At 34.9% G+C, this 21,215-nt stretch overlaps 1 protein-coding gene across 16 annotated transcripts in view; it reads left to right on the forward strand.

Annotated features, from left to right (window-relative positions):
• Positions 1–21,215, forward strand: part of LOC141405362 (uncharacterized) — a 242,970-nt gene extending 221,755 nt beyond the window's left edge. For all 16 annotated transcript variants that reach the window (XM_073989627.1, XM_073989621.1, XM_073989618.1 and 13 more), the window contains 3 exons: positions 11,560–12,032; positions 20,150–20,285; positions 20,439–21,215. In XM_073989627.1, the coding sequence (XP_073845728.1) occupies positions 11,611–12,032; positions 20,150–20,285; positions 20,439–20,900 (1,020 nt within the window). In that variant the 5' untranslated portion in view covers positions 11,560–11,610 and the 3' untranslated portion in view covers positions 20,901–21,215. The remainder of the gene's footprint in view (positions 1–11,559; positions 12,033–20,149; positions 20,286–20,438) is intronic.

The following is a 21,215-nucleotide window of genomic DNA, read 5'->3' on the forward strand; positions in this document are numbered from 1 at the left end:
GGCTTCTGGTTGCTCTTCACTCCAAATGCGGCAATTTTGCTTATTTACGTAGCCATTCAACCAGAAATGAGCCTCATCGCTGAACAAAATTTGTCGAACACTGATTTTGGTAATAAAATTCAATGATTTGCAAGCGTTGCTCGTTAGTAAGTCTATTCATGATGAAATGTCAAAGCATACTGAGCATCTTTCTCTTTGACACCATGTCTGAAATCCCACGTGATCTGTCAAATACTAATGCATGAAAATCCTAACCTCAAAAAAATCACCCGTTATTACGAGGTCTTAAGTGCCGACTAAATTGGTTGACCCTTTCGAGTGTTATCCTGCCCGACAGCCGGACAAACAGAACGATGGACATGGCTAAATCGACTCCAGATTTCCGGAGACGGATATCGTCCTAAAATACCAGAGGTCTAATACTTTTATTTCGATGAGGCACATGTTTGAATAGCCTAAAGACTGAAGTAAAATTATCCTGTAGGTGGTGAAATGTATTAACTGTCCAAATTAAATGACATATCACCGGCATTGCTATTTAAAATTTGATGAAGTTGTCCAGAAAATTTTGAAAAAAAAAACAAAACTGGATATAATAATATAAACACAAAATTTTCAATTGCTATTAGAAAAACGACTTAACAGCTATACCTAACTCTCAGCGCGACGTACAAAAATTATTCACCAACCTACCACAACAACGCTCTCGATCCCAATCCCACGGCAGCGGGTTCTTTCGTACCGGATTGACCCGAAACCATTGTGTTTCGGCCAGCGGCTGCCAACCCAGCAAAAAACCTATGCTTATATGTAGGTTTCTAGCTGCTACAACAACAACGCTCTCTGAGCGTCCGTATTACCCAAATACGTTGAGTCCAAAATCATATTTAAAACACAAAATCCTCGACCGAAAATTAGTTAAAAGTTTTCATTCGTAAAACAAAAAATTTTCCATTGCAATGAATTGTATTTCATGTTTTGTTGGGCATTTGTTTTTAAAATAAAAAACACACACATACAAACAATAACGTTCCCCCATACCATTGCTATCGCAAATGATCCGTTTTCGAATGTTTTTCGATAGTTTAGCGGATATTTTGTTCGAAAACGACACTCGAGAACGAATTAAAAACGATTCATTCGTCGCTCAGTTTGTGGCAGGAAAACCTTCGAATTCGAATGTCGTTAATAATATTTGGTCTGTTCCTTTACTTTTAAAAATGGTAACAGTGGCAGAAAATGGTAAAAGTGGTAAACTGCTCTCATGTAAATTGTATGCTATTAAAAGTAAGGGAACACTTTACAGGTTAAAAATGGTAAAAAATGGTAACCTCAGGCACGTAAAGGAACAGAGCAATTATAAGCGAATGAAAGATGATAGTTTTTACGATAGTGCCGAAAAGGCATTTTTGGCGGAGTTTCGATTTTATGACATGTTTAACTTTATCTGACGTCTCTTGATTTTTCTGTTATGTACCTTTTCTTCTTTGTAATGTTTGCGATTCAATGCGTGTAACAGTTTATAAACATTGTTGTTTTGTATTTGTAACCAAGCTATATGTTGTGTTTATCATCACTTCTTGTTAATATTGTAAGTAGCATTTATATCGAAAATATTTGAAAAAAGCAAATGCGAATTTTTCACGAACTAAATAAAATTATTTTTTAAAACGTAAAAAATTTCCGAAGTAAAAAATGTTTCTCGAAACAATTTTTCTTGTGAAGAAAAAACATTCGCAAAATGTTCGAAAATGATATCGTTTTTAAGCTTTTGACGAACAAAAGAACAAACATTTGTCAATCCTTCGACAGTGATATCGTTTTCGAAAGTTGTGCCGGACATTCGAATAATATCCGCACTTGGTATGGGGGGTTCTGTCAAAGTTAAATTTGTTCAACTTACAAAAAGTATACGCTCGACGTATTTCGGTAGTTCTCATAAGAATACATGTGTTCTACTTTTTTTACCACACACGCCCTGGGTATACGGACGAATATAGGTATGGGTCTAATTTGATCTAATATACACTAATACCTCGATTTGCGTTGCCGCGATTTGCATTATTTCGATTTTAGTTAAGCAAAAAATAATAGATTTTTTCGATTTTATATGTTTTCTAAATGGAATGAAGTTTCCAAAATACCCTGTATCATCATGACATTTTATGAATTTTTTTTTCTTTCTTAAAAACTTAACTACTAACAAGTATCAACAATATTAGGTACAGAATATCCCTACTAAGAGTGCTACCGTATGGACCAAGGGGGTACCAGATCGTATTACAAGTAAACAATGTCCTATAGGTCTCAAACCGGGAATATTTGAAAACTAAGACGTTTTATGAGTTTTTTAGTTCACCAGGATGGAATGTAATCAATTACAATAAGTATTACCTACAGCAGAACTCGATCACGAGTGTTGCCAAATCGTCTAACAGTAAACGGGACCACCTAGGCCCATAGCCAGGGCCAAAAAGTAGTTTATTTAACTGAGAAAAAGGAATATTTCATGAAACAGTCGCATATTTGGAGTAATATTCCTTAAGAATGTGTAGGGAACCGATTTCGACAATGCTTACTACGACCTATTGGAGACATTTCATGTACTCTGAAGTAACACTGTGGCGTATTTTTCTAAGTGAAGGGGAAATAATGCTGCAGTATTACCATGGAAGCCAAACAACTTTGAGAAGTCTTTGAACTGGCTGTAAATATTTAAAATCGGATGTCCATAACATAGTCAGTATAAATTGGCAATATCTGCATATGCATTTCTAAGCGATTTTTGTACTCTTGGTCATATTTTGGTTCGTTTTAGATAGTGCCTTTATTCCCTAATTCTATTTTAGTTAAATAAACCACTTTTACTCCCTAGTTATGGGCCTAGGTGGTCCCGTTTACTGTTAATATGGCCTGTTACTTCTTTGGTCGATCTGGCAACCCTCTCTTGATCGAGTTTTGTTGTGGGAGATATTTTTTTCTAATTGATGGCAGTCCATCCTTGGGAACCGAAAAACTCATTAAATGTTTTAGTTTTCAGATATTCCCGGTTTGAGATATATAGGACATTTTTATAGCCTCAGCCTTTAGGCTAAAGAGGGTATTTACACTTTGATACGGCCAAAAATATGTCTCATCGAAATAATGGTTTTACTTGGGTATTTCAGACAATTTTGAGTCGATCTAGCAATGTCCGTCCGTCTGTCTGGCTGGCTGGTGCTCACGATAACTCGAACGGATCAACAGATTCGGTTCAAATTTTGGGTATCGAAATATTTTGTCCAGATTTGATTTAAGTTCGAAGATGGCCATATCGGTCCACTCCTTCAGGTACCTCCCCCACAAAAGTTCAAAAATGTTCGGAAAAATTGTCAGCACGATACCTTTTGAAGGGAGTAACCGAATTAGACCATACCTTGCACATCGTGACATTTCTACCAGATATAGATGAGGTTCCAATATGGACCCTATCGGTTCACTCTTTCGGGTACCTCCCACACAAAATTTTGCTTAAGTGCAGTTTAAGGCCTGCTCTCGAATCGCTTTGATTTTTGTTGCAGCCACTTGTATTCACTACCCCCATTACGACGATATAATTTTTTTCAGGAGCAAGTCCATATATCCTCAGAAATCAGCACGAAAACTGCAAACAACCCATATAATACCATGTGTCGTAGTTGGAGTGCACGATAACTCTCGAACGGATCAACTTGTTTGGTTAAAATTTTGGGTCTTGAAATATTTTGTCCAAACTTAGTTTAAATTCGAAGATAGACCATATCGGTCCACTCCTTCCGGTACCTCCCCCACAAAGGTTCAAAATTGTTCGCCAAGATTGTGGGCATGATAACTCTAGGAGGGAATAACCGAATTGAGCCAAACTTTGCTATTGGTAATATTACTTTCAGGCATAGATCGAGTTCTAATATGGACTATATCGGTCCACTCATTTGAGTACCTCCCACACAAAATTTGGAAAAAGTATAGTTTAACAACTCCTCTCTGATCTTATTAATTTGTGACGCAGCAGGTTGCACTTGCGGCCCCTGTTACGACGTTGTAATTTTTTTTTTTTCGTGGCAAAGTCCATACTTCCTGAGATAATGACCCAAAATGGTCCAGAAAATCCTACCGGCACCACCTAAATTGGCTAATGTGTAAAATAACCCTTTAAGAGAGAAATCGATTTAGCTCAAACTTTGTAAATTGAAAAGTAAAATTGTAATATATTTAAATTCAGAAAATTAAGTACAACATATTTAATTATATAGTCTGTAGGGAAAATATCCATAGACTTATAAAGAAAAAAATATTTCCTACAGATTTGTATTAGGTCCGAGTATATACTACATCGGATCACTCCTATGGGTACACTCTACCCAAAGTTTGGAAAAAATGCACTCGTCTTGGATCATTCTGAATTTTGTTGCAACATGTAGTTTTTTGCGGCCCTTTCCATCCTGGAAAATTTTCCCAACAGCTAAAAAACCTACAGAAGTATTGTGTTTACTTTTTTTTCTTCGGGTACGTGGCTGAGGGTATATCTCTGTCGGCTCAGCTGACTGATACTTTCTTACTTGTTTACATGTAATACGATCTGGTACCCTTTGGTTACAATGTGGACCTTAGTAATAATATTATTGATACTTGTTAGTAGTTAATCCTTTTTATACCATCAGCATTTATGCTAACGAGGGTATATACACTTTCATACGGGAAAAATGTACGTCATCGAAATAAAGGTTTTAGACCCTAAGTATGTTTGGACCAAATCCGTTTCAGATTTAGGAATGTCCGTCTGTCTGTCTGGCTGGCTGGTGCGCACGATAACTCTCGAACGGATCAACCGATTCGAAACAAATTTTGGGTATCGTAATATTTTGCCTAAGCTTAGTTTAAGTTCGAAGATACGCCATATCGGTTCACTTCTTCAGGTACCTCCCCCACAAAAATTCGAAAATGTTCGGAAAATTTGTGCGATCGATAACTCTTGAAGGGAGTAACCGATTTAGTCCATACTTTGCACATCGTGAAAAGTCTACCTTAGACTTAGATGAGGATCCAATATGGACTCAATCGGTCCACTCCTTCGGGAACCTCCCACACAAAATTGCGGAAAAGTTCAGTTTAGGACCAGCTCAAAATAACCTGAAAATTACAAACAACCCCTATGAGTAGTTCTTGGAGCGCAAGACATCTCTCCAACGGATCCAAGGTTTGACCTTCGTAATATTTTGTCCAAACTTAGTTTAAGTTCGTAGATAAGCCATATCGGTCCACTCCTTCAGGTACCTCCCCCACAAAAGTTAAAAAATGTGCGCACGATAACTCTTGAAGGGAGTGACCGATTTAGTCCATAATTTACACATCGTAATATATCTACCAGTTATATTTCAGATTCGAATATGGACTATATTTGTGCACCTTTCGGGTACCTCCCACACAAAGTTTGCATAAGTTCATTTTAAGACCTGCTCTCGATTCACTTTGATTTTTGTTAAAGCAAATTGCATTCGCAGACGATGATACAAGTTTTTTCAGAGTCAAGTATAATTTCTGATAAAATAGCCCGAAAGTTGTAAAAATCCATATCGTTTGCTCCGTCGGAAAAGGTCGTAAGTCCCTTTTCATACATTTTTCAGGAGGAAGAAAAAACATTCCATCGCTTTCTGTATTAAAGATTTTATTATGATGGTAAAGGCAGTATCCTTCGCTTATTTATTCAGCTTCAATACCTGTACTTTGTTTGATAAAATTCCGTCGCGTTTGGGAGATAATTGGATGTCTTTGGACTTACGACCTTTTCCTTGTACAGTTTTGTATTTTTGTAGGGACTTACGAATTTTTCCTACAGCTTACGGACGTTTTTAAAATAGAATATTTATACTTTACAAAACAATGTGGAAAAGATATTATAAGTTTGTTTTGTCCAATATTCGTGTTACATTTTATTTTTTATATCTTGATGAGATAAAGCGATCTAGCTATGTGTGTCCGTCCATCCATTAACAATTATAATAAAACTCCAGGCCTCAATTTTGCACCGATCCACAGAGGATCCACTTTTATGGAGAAAGTGGCCAAAATTATTTAGAGTGTAAAAATCAAGCCAATGCGCCGATTGCTGCTTTGTGCTGCTGCGAAGAGTGGTTTAGAAACCATGAGCGTAACATTCTCCCCCCTTTCCCCTCTGGAGGGGGTACACGGTAAGAATTGTTTTATGCTGTTAATACAAAATGACATGAACACAAGTCTCGATTATCTTATGATGCAAAAATTGGCTTGGGGAAACAAAACCAATCTTCAAATAAACAAAAAATCCAACCAATTTAGCGGATTAAAAAAACAACATTTTTGTCTGAAAATTGGTAAAATTTTTAATATAGATCTTATAGCGTTCTTCCTGGAAGGCACGTACCGCCAACGTGAGACAAATTTGGAAGAAGATTTCTTTATTTTGCCACTGATACCTATTATGTTAATGTACGTGGTCCAATAACAGAGTTTTACGCTAATATGTGCATAGAAACCCTATTCTAGGGCAGCTTTAGTCAGCGGCCCACCATTTATAGTCTGCCACTAGATGATTTTAATACTAAATAATCTTTAACGCATGACCTACTTTGGAAAATTATTCCCGAATCTTAGGTCAAATTTAAATATATGATTGAATTGGCATTACAAAATACACTAAGAAAATATGCAGATAACTAGAATTCCACAACACGCTAAACACTATTTTTTTAATGAAAATTAAGCTAATGCCTTCTCCTTGAAAATCAACTATAATATTTTGATATACGTATTAGTTTCGCGATATTTTGTATATATTTAATTGCACATAAAATATAGGTTGTAATCACAACAAAAAATATTAGTCAAATATTCCGACTTTTGAAGCTATTCTTAAGAAGATCGCGTACGAATGAAACTAAAACTGATATATTTTTAAAAAGGTCCATGTCATAGCTCTCAGAGTTGCCAGATGTTGTACCAAAATTTTGACATTAATTTTTTTATTTTTGACCAATGGGTGGATCCAGAGATCCAGAGATCGGGTTCCGACCAGAAGTGACCCCATTAGATGTTGGTTATGATCGAAAGGTGTGAAATGGACCAAACCCACAATTTTTACAGGACTTTGTAGTTGTCCTGTAGATCGCAGTAATATTCCGATCGGAGCGAAATTTTAAGAATGATTTGAGTTCAAGACGAAGAATAAGCTTGCAATTTAACATGTTGATGAGATAATTATTAGCGGCTTTTGGGTGAAATCTCATATATAAAAGACAATGTGTGTATGTTCCGCATAGACTTAAAAACGGCTGAACCGAAAAATTCAGAGAAAATTTCAGAGAATATACAAGGAACAACGGAGGTGAAAATAGCCTTAATATTTTTTTTGAATTTCGGAGGGGGCGGCGGAAGGCCCTAGTTGTAAAAAACTCTTTTTTGCAAAAGTTATAAAAGTATCGGTTCGAAAATTAATTCTCGAGTCAACGGTTGTTGAATGTCCGACCCTAAGTACTTATTCCACGTAATTTTCACATTATGCAGATGGATGTCTCTTGGTGGAAGTATTTCAGAGGACCGGGTTACACATGCGCCCCATTTTTTAAATGCGCTATACATATATAGGACTTACGGACATAAACATACGGGCATAACGAAGCTTTGGTCGTAAATGTCCCTAGAGAAACCACAAATTACCAGTTAGTTAAGTAATTTAAGTACGACAGTAAAAACAGTGAAAATTTTGATTTTTTTTAAAAATTTTTCAATATATGAAGCATCCCAATTTGTATCAATGAAAATACCAGAAGTCCATCACTCATAATAAGTTCGCTTATAGGGAAAATATATTTCAAATGTAAATTTTCGTTGCAACATAGAAATTATCACATTTTTGTTCAAAAGTTTGGTCCACAGGCTCCGCTAAATATGATCCGATTATTATCCAAAGGTGTATGCTAGTTCTTTACATTGTACCCCAACCATGGATGACGTTAAACATTATATCTGAACTACATTAGCTGTAGTATTCTTTTAAAGTATACATTTTCCTGTCGACTTACGACATTTTCGTACTCAAATTTGTACGTTTTGTGGACTTACGACCTTTTCCGACAAGGGCGAAACATATTTTGTCCAAACTTAGTTTCAGTTTGAAGATCGACAATACCGGTCCACAACTTCCTGTACTTACCAATAAAATATGTAGCATCTTTCAAGGGTCATTCCTGTACATTCCCTAACAATTTCAGGAAAATCATTCCAGTAGTATTTGCAGAAAAGATTAAAATTTAAAACTAAAAAAAGTGGGCATGGTCAAATATTCTTTACATAAAATCCTATGTTGGGTTATGACGAACGTTTAAAAAAAAGAATTATCCAAAGCGGTCCAGCCTTTCTCAACTGATTTGATTTTTATTAATATATGTAGATTTGTCATTTTTCACTAATTAGTGTGTGAAAGCATTTGTTTTCGTTGTGTGAAAACAATTACTTGACAAACTGTATATGAAATTTGTGTAACTCCGTAGAATAAAAGATCTTCATTTCATAAACATCTCCTCCAAATATCATAGCTCTATCTTCATTCGTTTAGAAGATTAGATCGATTTTTACACAAAAAAAAACTATTTTTTACACACTGTGCAACATGGACGTACGCAAGTGGGGCCATGGTGGCCAGGTAGTCCTCTCGACCTCTATTACGAGGTTATAATTTCTTCCGGTCACAAGTCCCTACTTACGTGATAATTAATCTAACCCTGTCAAAAATCTTACAGCCACCACTTAAAAGCTATTGCGTAAAATTACTCTCGAAGGGAGTACTCGATTTAGTTCGAACTTTGTACATCTTAATAAATCTTGCAGACTTACGCCACATTCGATAATTGGTTACATCCCCGCAAGCGGTAAACATTTTGGCTTAAGTAGATGTTGATACATATTTGCTGTAAACATGAAGAAAAATCTATGTGAAGTTCATACTTTCGCAACAGTGTTATAACCTCAGCCTGTGACATAAAACAAACCAACTCTTTACTGCTGACGTCTATAAAATATATTGCTTTTAAAGTAAGCAACCCACATTTTCTTCTGCATATTTTTCAAAAGATTCCCCATTGAAATTACATAATTTGCATACCCTCAGGTTTTACGCCCTTAGCATTATCGCTAAAGAAGCTATACTGAAAACGTGTCACATCGAAATAATGGTTTAATACCCCGCATGTATGTAGGTATGGGTGCCATCGTGGTGCAGCCGCCTTGCACTCTGAAGGTCTTGGGTTCGATTCCCAGGCCAGGCAACATCAAATTTTCAACGGTGGCAAAATACTGCTGAGTGATGTTGGCAACATTTCCTGAGTATTTCAGCCATGTAAAACTTCTCTACAAGTGGTGTCTTAGGACACGCCGTTCGGACTCGGCAATAAACAGTAGGTCCCATATCATTTAGATAATATACATAAATGGGGGTGCACTCATTGATATGAGAGAAGTCTCCCTTGTACCATATGGGATGTTTGTGGAACAATTATACATATATATGTATATATGTATGTTAGGGTTATAACTTTTTGACGTGTTTTCTCAAAAATGATTTCCTGTAAGGAATGAATGAACTTTGCCTATTAATGCCTAAAATAACATTCCTTTCATTTTATTATAAAATGGGTTCCGCTCAAACCACTTTAATTTTGTTTTTTTTTTTTTTTTGAAAAAGTACTGTGAAATGAAAAAAATCTCAAACAAATATTTCCTATATCTTTGTGTTTATTTCAGCTTTAGTCCATATTTTGTTGTATTCAAGTATTTGAATAACAACAAAATGTTTTACAGTGGATATGAAATTGATTAGAATATGGACTAAAGCTGAAATAAACACAAAGATGTAAAATTCTGCAGTCCAACAATAAAAAACGCCAACAACAAATATTTCCTATTGCACGGATGAATGGCATTTTGCCAAAAGTTCTGAAAAATAAAAACTTTAAAAACTTGTTGTGCGAAAGCTTTTTTATCGAATCACTTTATAATTAGGATTTTATGTAATCTTACCCAGCAAAAATTCGGATCCATTAGTCATTACGTAACCCATTACAAAGTAATGTAAACAAGCTTCTTTTCCCATTACAAGTAATCTGAAAAGTAATGGGATACTTCTTAAAAAAATTAGAAGGCAAACCTACTTACTTTGCTCCTCACTAAGTAATGAGGACGGTGGCACAGTGAGTGTGTGTCGGACACACACACTGTGTCCGACTATAAATCCTAGGGTTGTGTGTTCAACGCTCACTGTCGGCACGCGGGTTTTTAATTAAAAAATAACAGTTCGTGGTGCACATGTGCACTGCACATTTAAGTTCTTAAGCAACCCTTAATGTTCGTGTGCGTGGCATAGATGTAGTGTCTTTGGCTAGAAATCAGAGGGTTCGTGTGTTCAACTCGCACAGCGAGCGAAATAAAATAGAGTAAAATAAAAGTAAAAAGTGTGATGAAATTAAAAAAAAAAAAAAATCTCTACATCATTTGTTCTAAAAATAGAATTTTTTTCAACTTACTTTTCAACTTCTAGTGGCCACAGAATAACAAGTTATTCTAGTGGTCATAAAATAACTACAAACTGAGTGCGACATGCCCTTGCAAAAATAATGGGGAAGAAAGGGGATTTGCGTGTAGTTACGGCTGCCAAAAATCCCTTATAAAACCCATGATTTTGGTAGGATTTTTTTGCTGGGTAGGAAAGAACTCATCAAACTATCATATAGAGATACGAGGTTGTAAAAAAAGTCATAACCCTAATGTATATATTAAATCGAAATTCGACACATTTCCTTGAATATGTACAGCAATTTTGGCTTAGTTATTAAAATATTATAGGCACATTTTTCCAACCGAATAACCTGTAATTTAGCATTGGCAACAGCCCATATTTATTCGGAAGTCTACAATTGTCTATATAAAGACCCCAAAACTTCCAAAAAGCTCTATATATCAAAAGTATGCAATGAATAATTTTTGGGAAAGGAGCTTCGCTTGGGTAGCCAATAACAATAAAAAAAACGAAAAAAATTATTGTAGAAATAGAATGGTGCCTTTGAAAATCGGGGTATGGTTGGGTTTTTTTTAAAAAAGAATGGAAATTAATGAAGCTTATAATACACCATAGCAAAAACTCCCATTAGGACAGCTTTTGCTAAATATCAATGAATTCGGTCGATCTGTACCATGATTAGTTACTATAGTTTTTTAATCTCCTCGCCATAAAAATTATTTCCCGCTTTTTTGGGTTTAATTGTTCTAATTACATAGCATTTTTTCCGAGTGTACAATATTTAGACTCCATGAAAGGAAAGTATGCCAATTGAAATGGAAATTGTTAACCTTCACAATTTCATTTTCACCATCCTTTTTCTCATTCTTTTGTTGTTGTTGCATTTTTTGTTTCATGTTTTGGTTTTTATGTATTTGCAACGCTTCCAGGCATTTTTAAATAAAAAGTCAATGATAATAATTTCACTTTTTTTTCTCCCTTTCATTTGTTTGTAGATTTCGCCAAATAGTTGTAGGAAATTCTATTTAGATTTTAACGATAACCCAATGGACTCATCCGCAACGCTAAGCCAACAACAACAACAATCAACAACCGGCACGGCCACAGCTGCTAATGGGGTCAATAGTAATTTTTCCTCATTTCCCTCGGCCTCATCGGTATGGTCTTCGGCTTCATCCACTATGTGTTCACCTGCTGCTCATGCCATTCAGAAGCTATTCAACTGCAGCAGTGGAGGTGGTGGCGGTGGGGGTGCTCATGGCTCCACAACGAAACATTATGGAAATTTAAGCTCTGGAATTGATTCAAAGTCATCAGCATTAACATCATCGTCGTCATTTAAGACTTCCAAATCAGAATTATTGAAGAAGAAATCAAAGTTCTGGCAATATCTGGAGGGGGAGACACAGTCGACGACAACGACGAGCTATGAGGGAATTGATAGCAGCAAAAAGGGTAAAGGCAAAAGGTAATTATAATGGTTGCTCATCCAGCCATTTCTCTCACTGGGGAGAATAAAACGCAGGTCGGCACGAACGAAGTCAACGGTTGGGTTTATAGAATCTTAATGGTAATTTGAGGTACAGAATAATTAGCAAAAAGCATCAATGAAAATGAGCTCTGGGAGCGTTGGGAATTGGCTAAAATGATGATATTTGATATTTATTAACAGTTTCTCGTAAAAACAATTTGATATTTGACACAGTATTGGTAATGACTTTAAGTGGCTCTTTTTAATTTAACTCGAATCATTTATGGTTTAAATCACTTCAGATGCACGAACGCATTTACATACTCATTTGGTGTAGTGTACTTGATCTAAATGCAATTGATTGCATCCAATTGATTGCATGCTTGTGCGGTTGTGTGGCCATCAGACACATTTGTTGGCAATCAAATATTACGAAAAAAAAACTCCAATTCAATTATTTTTTGTTGTTGGCTACATAACTAGTCAAAAGATGATTTGTTTGTTGCAGTGCTACAGACAAAGAAGCTTCCGTTCGTCCGTTACCCATCTCGTTTGGTTGCCATTCAAAACTGATGGATGGGAAAATCGATTTGTAATTTGTGATTTATTAAGCTTTTCTACACACTCTCGGATATATCTATGTATGGTTTTGTTCCCTCGACTACACTCTACTGCCCTATGATATGCCATGTGGATTTGTTTGAGGTTACATAACGATTAAATGGAGGATATAGTCTGTCTTACAGTTTTACATTTTCACTAAACTCGCAAGTAATGGGAGTTTAATTAGATGTGTCTTCTGATATTAAAGTGATTATTTTTTGACAACTCTTTTTAATGGTCATTCTAAAAACAGTTCTTTGTGAAATTTTGTAGAAAATTAATTCTTGTGCAACGTATACAATGATCGGTTAGGCGGACATCTCTGAATGTCTAAAAGCAATTTGCAAAGCTTGTTTAAGCCAATTGCTGTGCTGGCCCATTCACTGAATAATCTGATTCAATTTATACATATCAATGGAGTTGAATGAGTTCTCTTATTCTTGCTTTCTTTTTTGGATTGCAGCTTTTATGGAGCACCAAGCAAGGACATGAAATATTTAAACGCAGAAAAAATAAAAACAAAATCATTAACCTTGCATAAAGCAAGAACATTAATTATGAGCTCTTGTCCAAGCATATTGAATTACGTTAATGGTCCGCTTTTGTATCACTCAGTCTCCTTGCGTGTCTCTTCCGCCTGCCTTTGCGGAGATCCCATTTAAATGAATTTCAAAATACCATATTCTCGTAATGTAATTTAATGCAAACGAAAGTTGTGAGGGTTATTAATGCAAATTTAATTAGACAACAAGAATGGAGAGATCTTCTTAAGACAGAATGAACTTTTGTGTGATTTAAAATGCCATTTCGATAGCATTTATTATTAAAGGGCATCATCATGAGAGTTCCTACTTACGTTTATCGTTTGATACACCAGTAAGGATACAGTATGCGATTATATAGAAACATAATTGTATGTCTAACAGGGAAGTTAATGGTAAAATAATATTTGATATTTATATTAAATTCTTGTTTTATATTAGTTATGTTACTAAGATAAATGTTTTTTTAACTGACCAACATACACAGGGGGTTTCATATGTAAAACTAAACAGTTTCAGTCATTTTCGGGCTATTTAAAGAGCAGATCCAATTTACGCATTAGTAGATGTACTAACAAAGTACAAGGCCGATAATACTGTCGTACAGGCAATACGATGAAGTGCTGTATTACAGGTATCATGATGTAAAGCACGAGTTTGGTTGCGGATTTGTAGTTCGTCGGAAGTTAAACAAATTAGTTTACAGTTTCTTTCCGATGGATAGCCCTTCATCGTGCTGTAATTTGGATACATTTATATGTTCCCAAAAATTTCACGAAGGGACAAGGGAGACTTCTCTCATAATTTGGTTAAAATATACATTTTTCAACTTCAGTCTTATTGGCGCCCATACCACCGTGGAAGACAAGGACGAGCAGACCAATTAAAATATTATAGGCGATTTTAAAGTCAAAATTGGAAAAGGAGAATATCATTGGCACATTATTCGGACAATCCAGTCTCCACAATAAAAGATCTGTCAATGGAATGAAGCTGCTAGACTTCGCAACGGCAAAAAGCATGGAGTTACCAACACCAAATTTAAACATCTCGACATTCATAAGGAGACCAAGTTCAACTTGACTAAAAATCATGAAAATCAAAAATGTTGTGTATCGTTACGTAAAGTTATTTTAAAGGATTTTTAGTTGATTTTATGTATATTCAATATTGTCACAAAGTATATGCATTCAATAGAGAGATCACAATATTTTAGATACAAGATTGAAATTTGGAACTGATTATAATATATTAGTCCTTGGATGTTTATAATTGAAAATGAACCATATCACCATATTCTCCATACATAAGTTTTTAATCAAATTCTCCAACAGAATTGAAGTAAAAACTAAAAAATCTTTAAAATGAATATTACCCATATAGATGTACGTTTTGGTGTTTCCCAGAATTTTCAACCACGTTAGCTCTTATTTGGCATTTTGGGTTCTAAATCCCGCAAATAGCTTTCGAAAGATTTTCTATAACTCGAGACTATAGCATAGTTTTTAAAAATTTCGAATACAGACTACATAGCCAATTTTTTCTATAAATTGTATAGCCAAGAAGTTTCAGAATTTCGTCTCCTTTTTTGGACATATAATAATAATAATAATAGCGAAAAATTTTGCACTTTTGTACAGACGATACCTGAAAGAATCGACTGATATAGTCCATTTTGGAAGTGGACCTAATTTTGGAATTCAATAGTTGGCCGACGTAAGATTTAGAGACTTTGGACCAATCCTGACATAACCATGAACTTACCCACTAAAAATACAATATCACTGTAAACAAGACCGCAAGAAGTACCATTGGTCAAAATGTGCAATGACTCCTCGAACAGCCCTTAAACTACACTAACGTTGAACTTTTGTTAGGGATGTATCCGAAGATGTTGTCCTAAATAGACCCTCTCTTGGTACTTGATATATGTACGTAATTTTAGGATGTTTACAGTTTCGTTCAAATCAAAAAATTGAAATTTTGTGTTGGAGGCACTTGAAGGAGTGAACCGATATAATCCATATTGGAACCTACTTTAGGTCTCGAAAAATCGAATTAGACCCCATCAAAATTTGAAGGAGGGCGTTCCATGCGATGACGTGATTTCATGGCATCTTTTGCATTGGTTCAAACGAAGCCGTGAAAAATCCGATCTTTTCATCAGCATTTAAAACCATGCAAAGGAAGTCGTGAATATGACATGACAAAGCATTGGTGAAAATGACATGTCAAAGCATTGGGGTAAATGACATGCTTTGGATCCAAAAATGAATAGAATCTTTTGGGGTCCACGCTCATATAAAATTCATCGATGAAAATGCTAAAAAGATGACATGCCAGATCACTTTCACCCATGATTGAATGGCATCTTTTCACGATTTGCTTCAAAACAGTACGTCTTATCGAAATGGGACTACAGAAAATCGTATGGTTGTGAAAATTCTCTACAAGATTGAGGTTGGGATCTTTTTACTCAGTTGTACCATTTTTGAGTTATATAAGTTTAAGTTGGGAAATTGTAGTCATGACATTGTTTTGTAAGGAGACGATACAGTCAGTGAATTGTCCCAATTTCCAATTTGAACTTCTATATCTCAAAAATGGTAAAACTTACGAAAATATCATATAATAACAGTCTTGTAGAGAATTTTCACTGCTACAATATTTTCTTTAGTTCCATTTTGATAGGGTTTGTGGTTTCCAGCAAAACCGTCAAAACCTAAAAAATCCTAAAAACGCAATTTTTTGTTTTTCTCATCTAAGCTTCTTTCATTTAAAGTTGGTTCAAGAGTACCGTGATATACAATACAAATAATAGCAGATTGTATTGTATTAATACCATATAACTAAAGTTTGTGCATTAATTTCGTTTACTGTTGTTTTCAGCTACAAATTTGTTACTGATAGGAAAAAATTCAGATGGGCATGCTATTTATATCAGATATTATCACTTTATAATGCACAACAATACATTTTTCTCCATTATTTTATCCCACAAAATATTGATTAAGGCAGTAAAACAATTTTCTAACTGGATTTCGAGATATACTCCACGGAAAACCCTTGATATGTGGTACATATTGTCCAATAGATATTTCATTTTATGTACTTTTAATCCGCACAATACTGAATTTGTAATTGGGCCCCGATCTGTGGTAAGCCAATGTGACATGTAAATGTTAGTGTTACGCAGTGGAAGTTTATTCAAACCTACCAGAATGCCATCCTGAATGCCATCTGTGCTTCGTCATAACACCATGGACCTATCTTCAATAGAAAGTGAAGGTTGCAGCGTTGCATCAGCACAACGAGATGTTGTCGATGCAGTACCTGATTCCATGTTACCGCCATGGATATCCTTGCCACAATCTTGTGGACAGGCTTTTCATTAAAATTTTTATTTTTTTGTAATCTAATTTAAAATCATTATCAACGCGTTCTGGACCAATTTCTTCTTTGTTTTCTACAAAAATACAACACCAGTACCATGTGTGGAATTTTGTCCTAATAATGAAAACGCGTTTCTAAGATCGATTCGATGAAAAAGTCTCCGCACCAACTTTGATTACTAAAACCCTTTTGATGCTTTTTCTACTTATAATTTTAAATTTGCTTTGTTTGAATAAATATTTATAGAAAAAATACAATTCTCACAGGCAAAGTCAACAAAAACAGCCTGTAACTTTCGCGAATTAGTTGCAAATGACTCCATATTCTCTTGTCCGATAGGTTAAAAAAAATATAAACATAAAATTCACGAATTTATAAAGAAAAACCAAATATTGCAATAGTGTCAAAAAATCCTAATGTGGTCCGAAATGGCGCGATTTGAGAAGAAATTGGTCCAGAACGCGTTGATAATGATTTTAAATTAGATTACAAAAAAATAAAAATTTTAATGAAAAGCAAATATGTTGTTATGACAGTTATAATTAAAAATTGCATTGCAGAACTTCAATGCATTTGGTGCTTAAACTTTTTTCGCGGTAGAGAAAAATTGACACCGTATTTCATAATAGTTTTTCATGCTCTACACGGCTATGTGGTGGTATTTTTGATATTTGCAAAAAAGTGCAAAAAGTTATATCCCTAATCTTCATGATCTATGAAGTCACCCAAAAACGTTGGTGTCAAGCGGAGTATAGCTGAAAACCAGCGCTTGGATATATGTATGTATATTCTACATTCGTTTCAAATTACAGACGCTATGTGCAGACATCTAAGAATAATCACTTATTCTAAACTCCTGGAAAAACTACTACTTTCTCCTTGATATTCGGATATCTTAGAAACTTGTTTATATAGAAAGCGAAAGTGAAATCCAAAAACCTGTTCATATTTTCAGTCCAAATTTTCGCAACAAATATTTCAGACAATTTTTCGAATGGGTGTCAAAGTTCCACCACACCGGAAGCAGGTGGGATGCCGAAGTATGATTATGACACTAATAGAAGCGTTCACCGTATACTAAGAATGTTCTAAAATAAATAAATTTTGTTCTTTTTTAATTAATTTAATTAATCAAGCTATGTGACCGAAGGAGATTCTACTGAAAAAATTATTTTTATTTATTTATGAAACAAAGACTGATCTGCTATCTGTACAAATGAGGGTCTTGGTTCGTCGTGTTTTACTTATATCGACAGGTTTTAATACGGCTGTGGCTTCAGCATAAAATATTGAACCATGCTGTGGAATAAGACCAATAGATTGTATATTGCCAGTTTCTACTGAAAAAAATTATATCTAGCGAAGTCCTACACATCTACCGCTATGCGACGATCGTTTCGTTAACTGGTTAGGTTAACGTCATCAGACATATTTTACATATCGTCGGTATCATGCTTAAGTGTTCCATACGCTATTTTTGACTTTTTGAGGTGGTTTCTAGGGTTTTCTCCTATCTGCTCTAGTTTCCGAGATATCCATGCATCGATGCGAACTTTTTTCAACTAAACTTTAAACTTTTTTTAAACTTAAACTTTTTTCAGTTATGAAATTAATATTTTAAAAAATTACAAGTTTAAGAACACATTTAAAAAAAAACAGAAGTTGAATTTTTGCTTTAGAAGTATTTGATTTATTGAGGCAAAGATGGAAATTTTTTTGTCGCTTTGTTCCAAGTGATTTACAATATTTCACATTTGTGTCATAAGTGTGGATATGAAACAAATCGACAAAAATTATTTTTTTAAATAATCTCTATAACTTTTATATTCCAATACTTATTCCTCTTTTTGCAAATATGTTCTATATACTATTAGTAATATTTCAAGTCAAAAATATAAATATTTTCTGTTTGTTTTGTTTATTGTTGAAGATTCAATCTCATTTGATTGCTTGAGTTGGAGTATTCCCCCAATGGCTCAACTTCTTTTATTACCCTCTATTACAGAGAGTAATATTTTTCAAAACGAACTGACAGTGTTGCAAAATTTTACTGATCGCTACCAATATCATGATTTCATCCCGGCGAAGGGAATTATCAATTGGCTTCTCAGTTTTTGAAATGATGCCTTTTTAGCGAAAAACCGAACTCTTTAAGTGTCTAGTATTCATCCCTTCGTGTACGAATATGTTGAGTCTATCAGCACTAGCTTGAATTATTATATGTTGCATTTATATTTAAAAAATGTATATGCGAATTTTATAACCAACCATTTTATTTTTCGACAACAAACTAAAATGTTGCTTGTTAGATATATACAAAAGATGGTTGTTGTGCAAAGGGAAATTTGTTTCCGACATATCGATCCGAATTCGTAACGAAATCGGAAGAAAAACATTAGCACATTCGAAGGGAAATTTACTTCCGACATTTTCTCCAAAATCGGAACGAAATCTGAACGAATTCCCCTAGAAAAATCGTATAGAAATCGATACCAAATCTAAACGATTTTGCTTCCGAAATTGTTCCGATATGTCGGACATCCGACATTTGGTTTGCTGGGATGACACCGACGATATGTTGTTGTTGTTCCTAGACAATTTTCTCCATTTGGAGCCCCTATATATACGTACAACTTTGCAAATTTGCATTTGTGAATTTTAAATTTAAACATTTTATTTCTAAAGACGAGTTATTTGCCCCCCTTCTTTTCTTTGGAAATAAAAGGCTTCAATTTAAAATTCACAAATGCAGATGTGCAATGTTGTACGTATAAATAGGGGCTCCAAATGGAAAAAAATGTCTAGCAACAACATCTAATATGCCTGATGATGTTAACCTAGCCAGATAACGAAACGATCGTCGCATAGCGGTAGATGTGTAGGACTTCGCTAGATATAATTTTTTCAGTAGAATCTCCTTCGGTCACATAGCTCGATTAATTACATTTAAAAAGAAAATTTTCAAATAATGGCCTTCGCCCTAAAAAGGCAAAATTTAAAAATAAAATAAATTTCGTTCTCGCTTTTATTCAAACGATATTTAAAAGTTTCAAATTGTTGTGTTTTTTTTTCAGAATGTTTTATTTTTGAACCACCATTTCGTTAAAAGTTTTATTCCGAATTGTGTGTTTTTTTTTTTTGTTCACTCCCATCTATTTTAGATAAGCTTATTATGAAGTTAACATTTCAATTAGTTTTTTTTTTAAACTTTTCAACAATGCGTGCATGAGAAGCTGCATTATTTAAATTAAAATCCATTACGATAATGAGTTAAGTATCCTAATCAACAACAGTTGGGGAAAATGTATTGTTGTTGTTGGTGTTATTGGTATGACTTACCATTTCAATGTTTGAAAGGGTTTCGTGTTTATTGGCAAGGATGAATGGAGAAAGACAATCGTGGCTTTTGTTCTTTTGCAGGCTTGTGTAAATTTTGAAGATTATGAATTTTCTGAAACTTTGTGACTTTGATGTGAACCCTTTTTTCAAATTCTTGTTAACATCATTCAATTTTTACGCCCTTCTCCTCCTTCTTGTTCTTCATTGTCCTTGTTTTCTTTTAATGCCGCATTTCAGCCGGAAACATAAATCAAAATATTGGCCCAAATCCAATGCAAACGACGATGATAATCAAAACAGCCATAATGACTTATCCGAGTTACTGGAGTATTCTTGTAGTCTGTGCGATAACTGCCGTTGTATGGACTGTCAGGTATGTCGTAAGTCTGTTTGTTTGTTGCTTGTCAGTTGGTGGCTTTGCCCCATTTTCAAAGCCAATAAATGTTCTATTATCATCCATCATCCCATATTTCCTGTTCCTTGTTTGCCCCGCCGCTCCCAAATTCTAATGTTCTTCCCATTGTAGATTGGCTATTTCGACTGTGACAATTCGGATGACAGCAACTCGGAGTACTCGTTTCACATGAATGCCTATGAGGAGGATGATGACGATGACATCGAAAGGGGTATGGAATTGAAAGCAAGGGCGCAGGCAACATCCACAGCATCAACACCGCCCAGCGATGATTCAGGCGAACACGATGAGGAGGATACCGAAAAGCATGCATTAGCTTGCAATAAAAACGACAATAAAAATGCCATCCAACAATTAGAATTCGAGAGCTCTAGTCGTCGTAGCGGCGGAAGTCATGGCATGACCAAACATGAAATGGCTGAGTGTTGTCATCAATGTTATGGCCTCGAGGTGGAACAGCATTGTCTGGATTTTCATCAACTCTATAACAGCAGTGAATGTTGCAGTAGTGGTGGTGTGGGTGGATGTGGTAGTGGTGGCGTTGCCAGTGCCATGGGCCATAGGAAACACTAGCAACGTCAAGTGTGATTCGTATATGCATATGCTAATGAATAGAAATTAACTGCTTTGGAAATAGAAAAAAAAAAACGGAAAGAATCTGATAAAAATTTATTATGAACAAAATTGTGCCAAAAGTTTCAACATTTTTTCTAAATTGACTTAACAACGTTAAAAATGCTCAAACTAAATAAAAAGCAAAGGAAAAATAGATAAAATAAAAAACTTACTTAAATACTTAACAAATCTAAATAGATTATCTTCCCCTCCTCCTCCCCTCAACATGAATATGATGTTTATATCAATAAACTCGAAAAGATTAAACAAAAA

This window comes from Musca autumnalis, unplaced genomic scaffold (genome assembly GCF_047663935.1).
Source record: "Musca autumnalis isolate F117 unplaced genomic scaffold, ASM4766393v1 scaffold_5, whole genome shotgun sequence".
In the NCBI taxonomy this organism is placed as follows: Eukaryota; Metazoa; Arthropoda; class Insecta; order Diptera; family Muscidae; genus Musca; species Musca autumnalis.